We start from the raw sequence: 16025 nt of genomic DNA, 5'->3' as shown, positions 1-16025 counted from the left end.
ACCCTTTTCAAATTGGAACCATTTCTCTAAATCATGGGTTCTTGAGATAAACTTTGAATAACCTTAAACCATGAGTTGAAGGTCATCAGAGTTTGCAAATTCCAAAGACGCCTACCTAATGATCAAGCGCATGCAGGGGGCCGTGGCTCTGCAGACGGTATGCCATTATCAAAACAACTTGTCTGCTTAATTAGTACTCGGAAATTGTCTAGTTAAATAGGCTCTAAAGTTCGTTGGCAAAATGTGTATAAAGTCAGTAAAGTGCGAAATTTACGGTTGACTCTGCCGCCGAGTGAGGAGTTGGGGGAATGAAAAGCATGCTCAATTTTCTTTTTTTTTGCCACCGAACTTTGGAGCCCCTTCAACTGAAGACTTATAGAAATAAAAATATTTTCATTGTCATAAATTTGTTTTATTTATTCACCATCCAACTTCTCCGTAGTCCAGAAAAACATTTTGGATGAATTTTCTCCAATAAAAACTCACATCTCACCGTTTACAATAAAAATTACTTCATTACCCATGAAATCAATTCTTATTGATAAACACACTCCGTTCTACATTTTTTTTTAAATTCATGAACCAAAAAGGCTGATATATGATATAGCGCTTTTAATTTGTTAGTTTCAGTGGTTTCTTTGGCACTTGTAGTGGACAACAATCATCGACACGACATTATTTAAAAAAAGGCAAAAAAGTAAATGTTATAAGAAACTGGAGTTTCAATATCAAGTCAAATTTGTTGACCTATATTTCGAGACATAGTGGCATCGTAGTAAAACAGAATAGGAACTTCGTTGCACACTGCAGGTATTGAGACATACAAGGAGCGTAAAATATAACTCTAGCTCCACATTTAAATTTTAGTTGCGAATAAACTGTGATAACTTTTCGTAAGGCAAACATTACAGTTTAACACTCTTAAGATTGATAACTGGTTAAAAGTATAACATACAAACATGACACTGGAAAATACATTTAGAAAAAAACCAGTCTATATAATAAATTATATTAAATTTGTTTAGTGATGACTAAAATTATAAGTAATTAGGTTGGTTTACTACAAGTTCCAAAACTCAAGGGCAATTACTATGCAGCCCATTGAACCAGTCTTATTGCAATTATCTGAATAAAGCTAACATTTAACTACGTTGAAGAGGTCAAGTACGATAGAAACCACTGAAATGTCTTCAGACTAATGAACTTTTTTTTTAAATTTCTTTAAATAAAATGAGCACGTTTTACGCATTGTCACATTATAGGGTAGGAATAAGCGAGAATGTAGCAGTGGTGAAAAAAATGAAGATAGCTCTTTAAACATGTGATAAAATAAACACCTAGGGCTATTCATTGTGGAGGATAGAAAAACTCTGTAACGATGAACTAATATCAAAAGTAACCAAAAAAGACAATTTTCCCTTCTAATAACATGTGAATGTAGAATATGAAAATGTTAACTTTTTCCGATGTTTCTTTCAACTTTTAATGAGTCATGATCAATTAAAAAATTCAAAAACACAAGTTGTATAAATATATTTAACCCCCCTTTTAATTGAAGCCAAATCGCTTAGATGGAAAAAGCTAAAATGCATTATTTCGATGAGTCATAGCTAACATTTTTAGCTTCTTCCAATTCAGTGATAAGCTCGTTGATTGCATCAATTTCCTACATTTGTTTCGATAAATTATTATCATTACAATAAAAAATTTCATATTTGTACAATGTTTCTATAATTGTTTAAGATTCTTTTTTTATTTTATAAAAATGTGCATTACATTGTCAATGGTGTATGTTTAATTTTAACTTTTCATCCTCGATTTGATCCTATTAAATTTTTATAAACTATTTTGGAATAACAAAAGTTGATAATAATTAACATAATTTATCAATACAAATGTAGCAAGACTGCAATAATACCTCTCACACAACTAAATACGTCTCTGCTTTTACACTAGAGCTAAGTGCTTTGTTTACCAAAAAATACAAAATAGAGCCAATTTGGTTGTAAATAGTGAAAAAAAAACATGTGTCTAAGTTACTTATATCTTAAATTAGTGACATAAGAAAATTGACAAAATATGGCAATATTTTGTATTAACTGGTAATTTTGCCCTTAGAAAAGCATACCTCCAGCGAATTTATTTTTTTAAAGTGATAATATAATAAAAAGGACCTTTAAGGGAGTCTGCTTGATGGAAGCTTAGTTGCGATATTGAAATGAAGTTTGTCATTTTAAAATTGCGCCTACTAATTTAAAATAACAGAGCTTATTCTAAGATTATACAGAATAGGAAAGAAATTTAAAAAGTCAAGCGGAGATTTGCTGATTATGCTGATTTTCAATTTCAAAGTTGTTCGGATCCCAGTGTAGAGATTTCGTTTCATTATTCATGCCAAAAATTGGAGCCTCAACATTCAATCCACTGTTAACATGCTCTGGTAGAGTGAAATATTTCATTGATAAAAAATTCTAACAAAATTCAATGAGAATTCTATCGTTTTGCCTACGACGAAAATTGGTCAAAGTTGTGGTAGACTAAGATCCCAAAAGAAAAAAAAATTGTCCTTTTGAAATAACTTAGGTAGTCTGCCCATAGATACACTCAACCTTGGACTAATAACATGTTTACTGGATACAGCAGTGCAATTTCTTTTGCATATATCGAAGTTAGTAGAGCGTCCCAAGCTCTAACTAGGAATGCCTTGTTTGCTGATTGCTAGATTAATTGTCATACTGGCGTATCCTCTGACTTCTTATACATTTTGAGAAACGCCCTAGACAGCCATAATGGATGGAGAGGTACTATATCCAGTAAGCATAAGCTTAGATTATTGGGGTAATTCCAGGGCAAATTGTCACACCTTCCATCCAACCCCACAGATTTTGTGTCTAAGGTTCTTTGACCTAGAAATCAAATTCCATTTTAGGAAATATGATAATCTCAGGATTTTTTTAGAGTCTGGTTTTTTGGGTTTTTAGTCCCTAGAAAATTTTGCTCATTTGAGAGTAGAGTCCTAGAAAATTAGACTTGCTTAAATCCCCAAATAAAGAAAATCAGTAAATTTGAAATAATTATTCAATTATCTGTTTAATAAAAGTTTAAATTACTTAAAACAATTAATTTAATTCCCAACTTTAAAAATAATCAGTTTGAGCTCCATCAACAAAACCTTCATAACTTAGCTCAACTCCAAGTAATTTTTAGTCCTAGAAATAGCAGTTTCGAGTAGAAGTTAGAGTACTCGCACACTTCGGCGATTTTACAAAATTTGACCTTCATTGTCTATTTTGACCGTCAGTGTACCTCTTGCTGGAGTTGATATCAGGAATCCATACATTGGGTTATGGATTCCTGGTTACATAAAGAGAGGAACCTGAAATTATTTTGGGACTATTCACCTTTTAAAATACAAGAAGTAAACCTCAGAGATACACTGAAGGTTCAAACAGGGGAAAAGTTGAAATTTGGCAAAATCACCTACACCATCTTGAAAATAGCTCAATGAGTCTTTCCAAATGAGGGGAAATTCAGTTTCTGTGGTCAAACAATACCGAAAAAGATAAAAATCCACAAGGTACAGCGGAGAAGGTGCAACAATGTCTGAAATTTCTCATTAATCTAAGATAAAAAAAGAACTATTTTTGGCTGATATTTAATTTAACAGATACCAATACCAATGTTTTTACCAATATGGCTAATCAGTACAGATACGGATTTTCCCCGATACCAAGGTAAATCACCGGTTGACATTATCCAAGTTCAAAAGTTTAAGATTAGCTACCACATATTTAAGAGTTTTTTTTTAAAACAGAAAAGATCTGTATCATTAGTTGTTTACTAATATTAAAAATTAATTAATATTAATAAAATCGCCTTATCAGTAACTGATACTGACATCACATTGGTTTGGGTTCAACAATAAAAATAAACCTCTCTAGATATTTTTGGGCTTGCTTTATAATACTCCTTACATCTCAAAAAGGTCTCAATATACTCAATAAATTAGCAAATTACAGTGAAAGTCCAACTATTCAAAAAGACCATCAATAGCCAAAACAAAATTTCATGCTAAAATTTTTTATAAAGGCAAAGGCAATAAATGGTTAAAAACTAACCTTTACCAATTAATATGTTTTCCTGATTCTTGATGGAAGCACTGATACCATTTTGGGAAGATACAGGAGCATTGGCTGACACTGTGTTGTTACGTTGGTTCTTGAATCCATTACCATCAGGGCCTTTTGGTTGTCGAATAACAATGACTTTAGGTCCTTCGTCCAGAGAAACTGTACGCAATCGGTTGAGCAATCTTTCCGGTCTTTGAGTGGGTTGGACTTCACTAAAGTAAAAGTGTAGAAAATTGAAAATAAAACTTACCAACGGAAGAGATCCAGAAAAACTTACCCGATTTTAACTACGCTGCACGCTGAATGTTTGCCAGTACGTTGATTATGCATCAGAACAAACTCGACTCTATCACCAGTTTGTAAAATATCTCCACTTTTTACTTCAGACATATGGAAAAACAATTTCTTTCCATCTTCAACTTCATGTGACAAGAAACCAAAGTTTCCGTGAATAGCTTCCACATTTGCCTGAGGAAAATAAAGATTATACTTACTAATAGAATGTCGCATTTTAAAACTTTAGGAAATTATAAAGTTACAAACCTGTAGTTTGGTTCTGACAGCCTTAATTTTCATCGCTCGTTCCTTCATTTCACCATCGATCTTGAAAATGCCAATCTGAAACTGCACAGCGTCTCCTTTCTGAAGGAAATCGTGTTTATCCTCCAAACTTGTAATCCCAAACTCATACACAGGTCGGTCCATAAAGTTGTTTGACGTAGAATGATTACAGTCCCCATTCGGCAGTTCCTCTGGTAAATCGGGCAAAGCATCTAGGGTGAGAGTGACCAGGCCAGCGTAATCATCCTGCTCTGGGTTGAAACAACGAACTGGCCTTGCAATGACACCATTCAGAACTTCCGCTTTAATCTCCGGTTGGGGAATAGTGCCCTGCTGAATCTTACAAACTGCCTCTGCACTAATTTTCACGCCTTTATTTGATATACCATACTCAACTTCTTGTCCCAAATCCAAATGTGATGGATTTCCATCAAAAACGCTAAGAAAATGAATTTTTTTTTTAATATTCTGCATTCATTCAGAATTTCATTAAGAAAATCACTTACTTAAAATGAAAAAATATCTCTCTATCATGTTCTTCTGTTTCAATAAAGCCAAAACTATCTTTTAAGGCAGCAATAAAACCACGATGGGTAAAACGAAACCCATTTCTAACGCCATGTGCTCCAAGAATTCTAATATCACGGGCATAATCCCGATTGTTAACAGTTTCAATATCAAATTCAACCTACAAAAAATTTAAATACAGTGAAGTTGCTAAATCAAACTGTTTTGGGGAAATCAGGAAAATTTAGTTGTAAATAGTTCACAATAAAATGTTAATATTACTTCACCTTATCACCAACTCTGAGCTTGTTTTTCCTATCATAATCTAAGCGTGAATAGGCCACGGTGTGAGTCTCTCCATTCGAATGATAAGAGATAACGCCATCATATCCATCTGTGGAGCCATTGACTAATTCCTCGCCATTGGGAGAGTTATCATCATCATCACTGTTGCTTCCCTGTCCGTAGGTGTTCTTTCTTGGTCGATTACGAGTTCCTTTACTGGGTTTCTTTTCAATTTTTCCAACTAGCTTTTTAGAAGTTCCATAAGACCTGTCATCATGATTAGAGGAATTGTAGGAAACAGAGTCTGCAACTATTGTTCCAGGTGGTAGATTGCGTATTCTAACTGCGTGATAACGATTAGGACTAGCAGGATCCTGGGGAAAAATTATAAAATGGTTATATAATTCATTTCACTCCCAAGTTTGAAGTGCAAAAACACAAGAACAAAAATAACCTGTGCAACTGTAAACTCCACTTCGTCGGACAGCTTGAGATCGTGATCAGGATCAAGCAGTTCGGAGAAGCGAAAAAATACTCTGTTAGAGTCCCCGCGGTTGTTTCTCTTTTGACTTGGAGGCCCGCAATTTATAAACCCATAAGTGTCTTTAATAGCCGCGATGACACCCTGTGTACGGAAAATTTTGAAAACTTCCAAATCAAAAGTGTGAAAACATTTTAGCAACATACCTGTTCCCGTTTCTCTCCTGAAACTATGAAGCTTTCATCCAAAAGTTCAATGTTGGTAGCCCTTTGAAGATTGTCCCGGCGATCTACAGCCATATTGAACTGAACCCAATCGCCATTTTGCAAGGTGAAGTCGCCTTTAGTATCTTTTTCGCCAAACTGGATTTCATTTTCCCTACAGCAAATACCAAAGAAGAAGTGCTATAAACCTGCGAGTTCTTTCCAAATGAAAACCTCTAAAAAGCTAAATTAAGCATACTTATTGTCACGTCTGTATCGAATTCTGCCAGGTAATTCACTAGAAGCTTGTCTCGATTGATAACGATCGATGTTTTTAATAACTTGACCCATAACTGCCTCTGGAGATATATCTTCAAAGACGACAGTGCCCACTGGTAGACAAACTACGTTCGTCGCCACTTCTTTGTTCTAAGTAGTTTGAGATATTAGCAAAGCTTTTCCTTTGTGCTGGGCCCAAACCAATATGAAATCGGTAACAGTCACGCATCACAATTTTTCCGATTAATTGTTTCGCGTTTAAAATACCAATTTTACCTGATTACCAAAAAACTTCAGATACTGAATTTTTCCGATACCTGTGGTAGATGGCACTGCTAATTTTGGGAGTCTGAAATTCCAACTTCAGTCACATGGTTGGTTACTCATGTGTTTTCTCTCCCCCCCCCCACCCTGTGGTATTGGTTAAAATTGGCCAAAAAATGGTATGGGAAAAATCAGTAAAAAAATCTGGAAAATTGGTATTAACTTTCCATATTGGTAAAAAAAATGTAACAGTTAAATTACTATATCAGCCAACCCTTCTTTTTTTATCTAAAATATCTTACATTTCGGGTTTGCACATTGAATTCAACATCGTCACCAAGATTCAAGTTTTTAAAGTCCTTGCATTCGCTAGCATGGAAAAATATCTGCAGAAAAAAAATTAAAAATCAAAAAATTTCTACATTATTCTAACAAAATATGAAAACACTTCAAATACCTCTTTAACAACATCCGCACGTTCTATAAAACCAAAGGTTTCTTTGAGGGAGTTAATGCAGCCTTGATACTTCTCTGGCATAGGTCTTTCGAGACGAACATTTCGAGCTCTTGGGTTACCAGTTTGTTTATCAGGGGAAATTAAGAAGGTGACCTTGTCCCCTGAATTAAAATGAGCTTCATCGCCAGTTGAAGTTAAATCCACATCATCATTGCAGTACGGTAGGAAAAAGCATTCACCACGGTTTTCATAAGCAATTCGACCCTGGAAAAAATATCATTAAACAACACAATTTTCACACCAAAAATTTTTTGTTTAGATTGTTATTAAACTAAAAAGGTCCAAGCTCACAACAGATCATTCAATCGCCAATAAATAGCCAAGTACAAAAAAAACTCAAGCATTTGGTAAACGTTGAAAGCAAGCATTTCAGTTTGTTCCTTCGAATTATAACTAAAACTATAAATAAAATGACAATGTAACCCCAATAAGAAAAAAAAGTGTGTAAAACAAAGATTGCAACTGTTAAAAAGCTCAAATGGGAAAATTATTAAAAAGTAAAAAATTTAGATAGGTGCTGTTAGAATCAGCTAATTTTTGTATCCATAATAATACTGTAAAACCATTCAATGTTGGTTAACCCGGAAATTATATATGTTCTTGGAATGTCTTGGGCTGGAGAAATGGGAGCGGCTTAAACCATGTTGAATGTAAACTAACACATTTTCAAATTGATTGCTGGGTCACCTTCTGTAATGCTTAATTGGAAAATAAATACCATAAATTGGATTTAACAGATTTCGAACCACTTTACGAAATTTATATCCTTAAAAACAAAACCAAGACAGCTGCATTTTAAGCAGATGTTAAAATCCCAATCCCATTTCTGTTGAAATATTTGTCTTCCAACCATTCCCATTCCATTTGACAAATTTTATAATTGTCACACATACAATTTCTCTTAGATGAGTGAAAATCCATTCCTGACCATTCCCAAACTCAAAATTACCTTTTCGATTCATTCCCTAATCGAATAAGATATTAATCTACTCTCTGACCATTTCCACAGTTACCATGGTAAATAGCAAAAGCATATCCATGCAATTTTCTATTCCATTCTCTCCGCAGGAATCACAGTATCATGTTAAAGTGATTCTATAGAATCCACATTTAAGTAAAATAGTGTTTGTGCTACTGCATTTTGACTTACAATTGGCGTTTCATAATAGTGCTAAAGCAGCCAACTCAACTGGGAAGCTAGACAGTAACGGAGGAGTTTATTGAAAGTATTGTCAAGAATGTATTTATTTATACTCAGGGAGAAAGACTATGTGGAGACAATCCACAGAAATGGTCAAATTTACCCTAGAACCAGAGTGGGGCAGGGACAGATATCACCAGTGTGTGCTTCAATCACTTCGGATTCCCATGGTCACAGTGGCAAATGGCAAAAAACTGTTTTATTGCAGCTCTCTAATGTAAACTCTTATTCAAGTCGAGGCTTAACCTAATCTATGCTGTAAACTCGACTATTTCTATGGCACTCTCATAGGGAGCTAGCCATCAGTCTTCCTAAGGCATACCATAAGTTAATCAAGGTCAACTAAGTTTGAATTGGGCATAAAGGCGCGTGTATTCAGCACTAAACAGGCGCGGGAAAGGAATCTACGCTACTTGGCGGAGAAAAAAAGCAAATCCTCCCAACCGCCCTTACCCCTACCACCTATACTACCTTTTGCCATCTGGTAGCATGCATTGGGGGATTTGGGCTATAAGTTTAAATTTTTCACCACCAGATGGATTCATGTAGCCAGTTTGGCCAGTCATTTGTCTAACATTCAAATCCCATTGGTTTCAAACTTAAGGGGCCTTGATCGTCTTATGGGCATACATATACAATTTCCTGGTGCCTGAAAGATCTAAAAATGGGCAGATTGAATTGTCCATTATGAGACCCAAACTCTAAACTTTGAAACAAGAACTAAAAAGCAGGCAGGCATAGAATTGGCTGAAGCACTGGAAAAAGCCAACAACACACACCTCGTTTCCGTTCTTAATCTCAGTAGTGACCAAACCCGACACCCTTTCTTCACTCAATACCTCGTCTGACAGCGACTCTGGTGATATTTTGACTACTTCACGAGCGATTGGCTTGCCAGTCTTACGATCATAAGTTGTTTCGAACTCAACTGCATCTGCAATAAGAAAGCGTCAAATGAATGGCAGTATTTCAGGTTCATTCGCCAAAATTTTTACAATGTATTTGAATAGATCAGATACTATCTAGCAGGGAAATAATCACGTTCTTGTGGAATCATGATATCAACCCAAATTTAATTTCCATCATGTCTATTCAATTACGTAATTTTTAGTTTGAAGACATTTTCCCTAGTAAATGATATTTGTAACATATTAGCATGAATGTACAAGGTTAAAACTTTAAACCTTGATTAATTAATTGCATAAAGCAACTGAAATACAGTCATTAAAATAAGATTCGTTAAGCCATATCTCGTAGATATTTCACATATCAAAATTATTCCCTATCACCATCCCAACAATTTCACTAAAACTGTAAAAAATAACTCACCACCAACTTTGAGATAGTCAATATTGCCACAAAACTGACTAAAATGAAAAAATAAGCGCGCTTGTTTTTCGCAGCATTGGATGAAACCATAAGAGTGCTGAAAAAGAAATAGGATATCATGAGGATTCATTAAATAAAACATCGAAAAACGCTTGGGATAAATATTAAAATTAACCCACTGATTTTCATATAATTTAAAGTCTCATACTAGCATTTAATCTATTTTCACATACCAAGCAAATTTTAAATTTTTCAAAAAAATTGTTCCAGTTTATCATAGCAATTCATTCATAAAACCATATGTAACATAATTACTCATAATTATGCCTCTGTATAACCTTTCCATTGAAAAAAATTCAATGAGACTTTGTTTCACACGGAACATACATTAAGCGGACCCAAAAATGCAAAAACTCTTACAATCCTTGCGCTATTGAAAAGGTTACCATGGAAATGAAATCATGTGATCGCGAGGCACGAGCTAATCTTGACAAAGGCAAAGCCAGAAACGCGTGAGGAGTTCTCACTAACTTCCGTTGCCCATCAGTAAAGTTGATGACACGTATTACGTCATATCCCGTGAACAAGGTTTCATTAAAGAAAATGCCTTTATGGCATACTTATGAGTGATTATGTTACATATGATAAAACCCAATAACATTTAAATCATATCAGTAGGTTTTATTGTGCTCAAGTTATTACATCACTGATTATAGATTTAGCATTACTTAGTTACATTTGCCTTTAGAAAGTATAATATTTAGGAAAAGGGGTAGAACTTACAAGCAGTTTTTCTATAATGCCTGTTTCACGAAGCGGGCCGCTGGAATTGGAAGAAGATGAAACATTGTTACTGTTGCTTTGTTTACTGAAAGATGAAGAACGCTGGTAGGCAGACATGGCACCATCTTGGTTTGACGGCTGGAAATTCTAGAAAATGTAATTTATTATTCTAAAACAGTCTGCTAAATATTAGCACTAAAAATTATGATACACATTGGAGAGTTTAATATCAAAACTCTTACCTTCCACTGAGCACTTGCCATGACTGGTAATTTTTTTGAAAGACTTGGTTTACAAAATGGCTGGCTGACGGAGTTGGTATTTCTTTAAAAATTTCACGTTTCCTTATTTTAATTACTAAATTTTAAAGTCGTAGTTCCGTTGATCGTATTACTTTTGATTTGTTGAAAATATTAAAAATGAAAAGAAAACCTCCGTATAACAATAAATTTTTAACCTTTTTTAAATTATTTTATAATTACTTTCATTAATTTAAGAGAAATCTGATTTATATTTGTTTAATTATAACCAATGGGAAGTGCCACAGATGTACAAAAGTGCGTGCGTTGATTTGTGTTCGAGCTGACGTTTCTAGCCTACTTATATGGAGTTTCTCGCAATAAAATGTACATGGATTCTAATTTGGAGTCAAGCTGAAAAAAAAAAAGAATCCAAAAGTTCTACATTATAAATTACTTTACTATTTTATAATAGGCATAAAATACTTATGATAACTAATCAATACCATACAAAAACACAAAGCTAATGCTGTCTTAGACAAGAATACCATTTATGCTTAGTTATTATATTTCAGATTTATTAAATTATCATTATTGGTAATAAAAATAAAGCTAGCTATAAATAGCTTTAAGTATCCCCTAAATTTATGGTATTCCTAGCTATCATTCAAGAAATTGCTTGTAGCCCTAATAAAGCAAAATCTTATGAAAATAATCACCTCATAATCCAATCATTTTCCCCAAACTCCCTCTATTTATGCACTGGCTGGTCAAATGTCCAATAAAGTTAAAACAACTCCAAAGAGAAAGTTGTAATTACAAGATTGAAGTAGCTAGTGTTTTTACATTAAAAGTTAAACATTACGTAAATATATATCGGCATTAATTTAGAAAAATATTGGTTAATTAGCATTTGACTAAATCAACAATGGGTCAGATACTATCTAGCAAGGAGACAATCATAATTTCAAATTCATCAATTTCTCCCAATGAATGTACATCACTCCCATGTTTTTGTATTAAAATTGATTATATTTTACATAAAAAAACTGCTTTGCGATAGCTTTAACAGCTTTTGTAAATTTTTAACAACTGGAGCAAAATGATGGTCCTGAATTAGGATGGAAACTTAATTATGAACCAGCTTAACATGTGCAATGCACAATGTCCTTTAAATGAAGTATTATTCTTTCAACACAATTATCAAACCTACCAATGCAAATCTAGCCTCAGAAAGGCTCCCGCTAACTCAAGGTGAGCTAAGCAATATATAATTGATACTTGTAAATTATAATAAAAACTTCCGAAAATTACATATAAATAAATAAATACTATAAAACTTAACAAGCACCATAGGTACAGGATTGTTAAATCTCAAACCACCTTCTCATGATTAAAATTATAGAAATGAAGTAAGTACATCAAGGCCCATATGAATTGAACTCATTGGGGTTAACCCGGCAAACAAATATTTCCTCCCCCCCCCCTATTACTTCTCCCAATACTAAAAAGGGAAGTAGGAGAATTTCTTCCAAGGCGATGAACTCAGGGTTAGGCTTAACAAATATTCCATTTTTTAACAGAAAAAAAACTAATATAAAACTATCGGTTTAAGCTTAGAACATAGTATAGGCATTATTTTAACTATATTCACTTTTTAAATTGAAAGAAAATATATTTAGAATAAAAAAACTAATTTTTTTTCTTACCTCGACACTGCACGGCACCATGCACATGCCGCCATCTTGGTGTTGTGACTTATGACGTCATGAAAACCGGGTTAAATCGATTTTTCATTCGGTAGTAGTTCTTCAGCAGCGCTTCCACATGCGGGGAATGTTTTCCTTTTCCGGGATTTTTCAATCTTCCAAAACCCTAAAAGGGAACAATGCAATTTAAGATGGAAAACGGGAAAAGTGGGTGAAAACAATCTTTTGCAGGGGAAAATGAGTGAATATATGACCGGAACTTTTCACTTAATCTTCTTGACCCAGTTGACCGTCATAGGGTTAATGATCTTGTCTTTATTTTTGAAATTTTGAAAGGCCACGTTTCCCTAAACTTCTCAAACTTTTTTACCCTTAATAATACCAGCGGCATGCGCGGTCACTCTGCGAAACGTTTCATACCACGTGTGAACTCCACCGTGCGACAAAACCACTTCACTTTTCGAGCCCTAAGTGACTGGAACTCATTGCCTCAAGACCTCATTAACAGTCAATCAAAGAGTTCTTTTCGTGTTAAGTTAATTGATTGGGTCAAGAATTATTAACTAAATTTTTGATATTCTTTATCTTATATGTATTTTTGTATTTATGTTTTTTTAGAGGGTGCCACAGAAGCCTCTACCATAGAAATCTCATAGGTAACTAGAATGCTGCCGCCTACGGCCGAGCTTGACGCCAGTTCGCCTTGAACCTTCAGCCAATGAGAGGCCGTAGAGTGGTTCCGCCAAGGAGGATAATAATCCTCCTTGGATCCGCTACTGTAGCGGGAGATAGGTGACGTCATTCTCTCTGGTGACATTAAATTCTTGGCAGAACCACTCTTTGAGCTCTGATTGGCTGAAATCTGGCAATCGTCTGCCACGGCGTTTGGCCCATTTGCCAGTTACATGGCAGCATTCTAGTTACCTATGAGATTTCTATGGGTTCTACTGGCTTAGGCGTATTATTATGTACCCTCTCTATGACTAAATAAATAAATAAAAGGATTTTTTAGCTTTTCTGATAACATTTCATGTTCTAGTCTACTCTAATTGTATATTTAGTCTATGGATTGTAGGTTAAAATAAAAACTTCGTTATATTTGCGTTATATATATATATATATATATATATATATATATATATATATATATATATATATATATATGCAAATAATATAACGAAGTTTTTATTTAACCTACAATTTAACAACGCATATAGCACAGCTAACTTAACTATTAATTAATGTTAGTTTATGGATGTTAAAAATATTTATAAATTATAGGCCTAATACGTTCCTAAAATGTTTGTCATTAGAATATTAATGAAAGTCGTGATCTAAATATCCAACGGGGGTGCAACCCTGCTATCAGCTTGCACGATTTTGAAAAACCTTGCTAACTATCCATTTGTGACTTTTGAGTATATACATTTGAATAATTTTGTAAGAAATTAAACCTTATATTTGGAATTTTTTTCAGAATAGACGCTTTAAAATCATCCTTCCAGGAAATTGCCAAGAAGTAGTATTTCCGAAAGCCAGGACCTGCAAGTTACTGTTTATATAGTGCTTGTAAAAATAATGGAAATTTTTCACCTTTACGGCAGCAACAAGCGTTCCCCAACTTCCCCATGGCGTTCCTTTTTAACCAGGTAGCTTTTTTTTGGCAACAACACGACGCACAGTGTTCCAAAAGCCCGAATTTTTGGCCATAATTATAGAGAATGCATATAATAAATATTTGTACATATTTCGTTTATTCAGAATACCTGGATTTGTCAAATCTAAATATTGTTTCATGTGACCCCAAGCGGCCAAGTTAGCTTCCTAATGCGTTTTGCACAATTTTGACTTTTACATTGGTTAAGCTATTCATATCACGTAGTATTTTTTGGATGGCGATGTTTCGCATTTAAATAAAGATACGAAACGAAAACCATCTCAAAATGCACAAAATCAGCCATCTTTGACTGCCTTTAACCGTTGCGAGCCAATTTCGTCGATCTTTTCACTAAGGGTAGACAAGAAGTCATATAATGTAACTAGCTTTAATAGCCGGCTTCGCCCGAGGTCTTTTTGATTTGTACGTAATAAAAGTACGGCAAAATAACAAAACCTTGTTTAGAAAACTTCTTATTTTTATTTCCTTCTGACGATTCTTCCTAATAACTTTTGGGAGAGCTAACTTTGAGTTTGTTCTTTAATTGGAAGACTGAAGAGCTAACTAAGATTTAAAAACCGAGCAAAACCCGCTAACTTGCAATACGCGAAAGAAAACCGAAAAATATACGGTTCGCGAAAAGCAAAACTCGAAAGAATACCGAAAAATAATACGGTAAAGAATACGGGCGAAAAGCAAAACTGGCTAACTTTCAATACGCGAAAGAATACGGAAAAATAATACGGTAAAGAATACGGGCGAAAAGCAAAACTCGCTAACTTTCAACACGTGAAAGAAAACCGAAAAGTAATACGGTACGCGAAAAGCAAAACTCGAAAGAATACCGAAAAATAATACGGTAACAAATACGGGTGAAAAGCAAATCTCGCTAACTTCCAACACGCGAAAGAAAACCGAAAAGTAATACGGTACGCGAAAAGCAAAACTCGAAAGAATACCGAAAAATAATACGGTAAAGAATACGGGCGAAAAGCAAAACTCGCTAACTTCCAACACGTGAAAGAAAACCGAAAAGTAATACGGTACGCGAAAAGCAAAACTCGAAAGAATAGCGAAAAATAATACGGTAACAAATACGGGTGAAAAGCAAATCTCGCAACTTCCAACACGCGAAAGAAAACCGAAAAGTAATTTGGTACGCGAAAAGCAAAACTCGAAAGAATACCGAAAAATAATACGGTAAAGAATACGGGCGAAAAGCAAAACTCGCTAACTTCCAACACGTGAAAGAAAACCGAAAAGTAATACGGTACGCGAAAAGCAAAACTCGAAAGAATACCGAAAAATAATACGTTAACAAATACGGGTGAAAAGCAAATCTCGCTAACTTCCAACACGCGAAAGAAAACCGAAAAGTAATACGGTACGCGAAAAGCAAAACTCGAAAGAATACCGAAAAATAATACGGTAACAAATACGGGTGAAAAGCAAATCTCGCTAACTTCCAACACGCGAAAGAAAACCGAAAAGTAATACGGTACGCGAAAAGCAAAACTCGAAAGAATACCGAAAAATAATACGGTAAAGAATACGGGCGAAAAGCAAAACTCGCTAACTTCCAACACGCGAAAGAAAACCGAAAAGTAATACGGTACGCGAAAAGCAAGACTCGAAAGAATACCGAAAAATAATACGGTAAAGAATACGGGCGAAAAGCAAAACTCGCTAACTTCCAACACGTGAAAGAAAACCGAAAAGTAATACGGTACAAGAAAAGCAAAACTCGAAAGAATACCGAAAAATAATACGGTAAAGAATACGGGCGAAAAGCAAAACTCGCTAACTTCCAACACGTGAAAGAAAACCGAAAAGTAATACGGTACGCGAAAAGCAAAACTCGAAAGAAAACCGAAAAATAA

At 34.5% G+C, this 16025-nt stretch overlaps 1 protein-coding gene across 8 annotated transcripts; it reads right to left on the bottom strand.

Annotated features, from left to right (window-relative positions):
- Window positions 1–390: 390 nt before the first annotated feature.
- On the bottom strand, window positions 391–12617 carry Unr (cold shock domain-containing Unr). 8 transcript variants are annotated; one of them, XM_090165751.1, is made up of 16 exons: window positions 12489–12617; window positions 10783–11193; window positions 10541–10687; window positions 9758–9854; window positions 9208–9362; window positions 7168–7431; window positions 7013–7096; window positions 6427–6596; window positions 6171–6345; window positions 5938–6108; window positions 5486–5857; window positions 5198–5379; window positions 4674–5130; window positions 4408–4598; window positions 4119–4342; window positions 391–2437 (listed from the first exon to the last, which is right to left on the bottom strand). In XM_090165751.1, the coding sequence occupies exons 2-16, from the start codon at window positions 10801–10803 to the stop codon at window positions 2310–2312; spliced, it is 2838 nt and encodes a 945-aa protein (XP_090021877.1). In that variant the 5' UTR covers window positions 10804–11193; window positions 12489–12617; the 3' UTR covers window positions 391–2309. The 8 variants fall into 8 exon arrangements, with proteins under 8 accessions (XP_090021877.1, XP_090021881.1, XP_090021885.1 ...); XM_090165755.1 differs by having other exon boundaries at window positions 4125–4342; XM_090165759.1 differs by having other exon boundaries at window positions 5938–5970.
- Window positions 12618–16025: the final 3408 nt, after the last annotated feature.

This window comes from Leiobunum rupestre, chromosome 2 (assembly GCF_980474605.1).
Source record: "Leiobunum rupestre chromosome 2, qqLeiRupe1.1.hap1, whole genome shotgun sequence".
Taxonomy (NCBI): Eukaryota; Metazoa; Arthropoda; class Arachnida; order Opiliones; family Sclerosomatidae; genus Leiobunum; species Leiobunum rupestre.
Note: the sequence above shows the minus strand (reverse complement) of the source record. Positions and strands in the feature narration are given on the sequence as shown.

What these genes read in the sequence shown, in the direction of transcription:
- Unr (XM_090165751.1), bottom strand. Translation starts at nt 10,803, where the DNA reads ATGGCAAGTGCTCAGTGGAAG. An exon ending in CGATACAGACGTGACAATAA is followed by an intron (nt 6,346 to 6,426) that starts GTATGCTTAATT and finishes TGGTATTTGCTG; the next exon opens with TAGGGAAAATGAAATCCAGT. An exon ending in TGCAGCGTAGTTAAAATCGG is followed by an intron (nt 4,343 to 4,407) that starts GTAAGTTTTTCT and finishes CTTTTACTTTAG; the next exon opens with TGAAGTCCAACCCACTCAAA.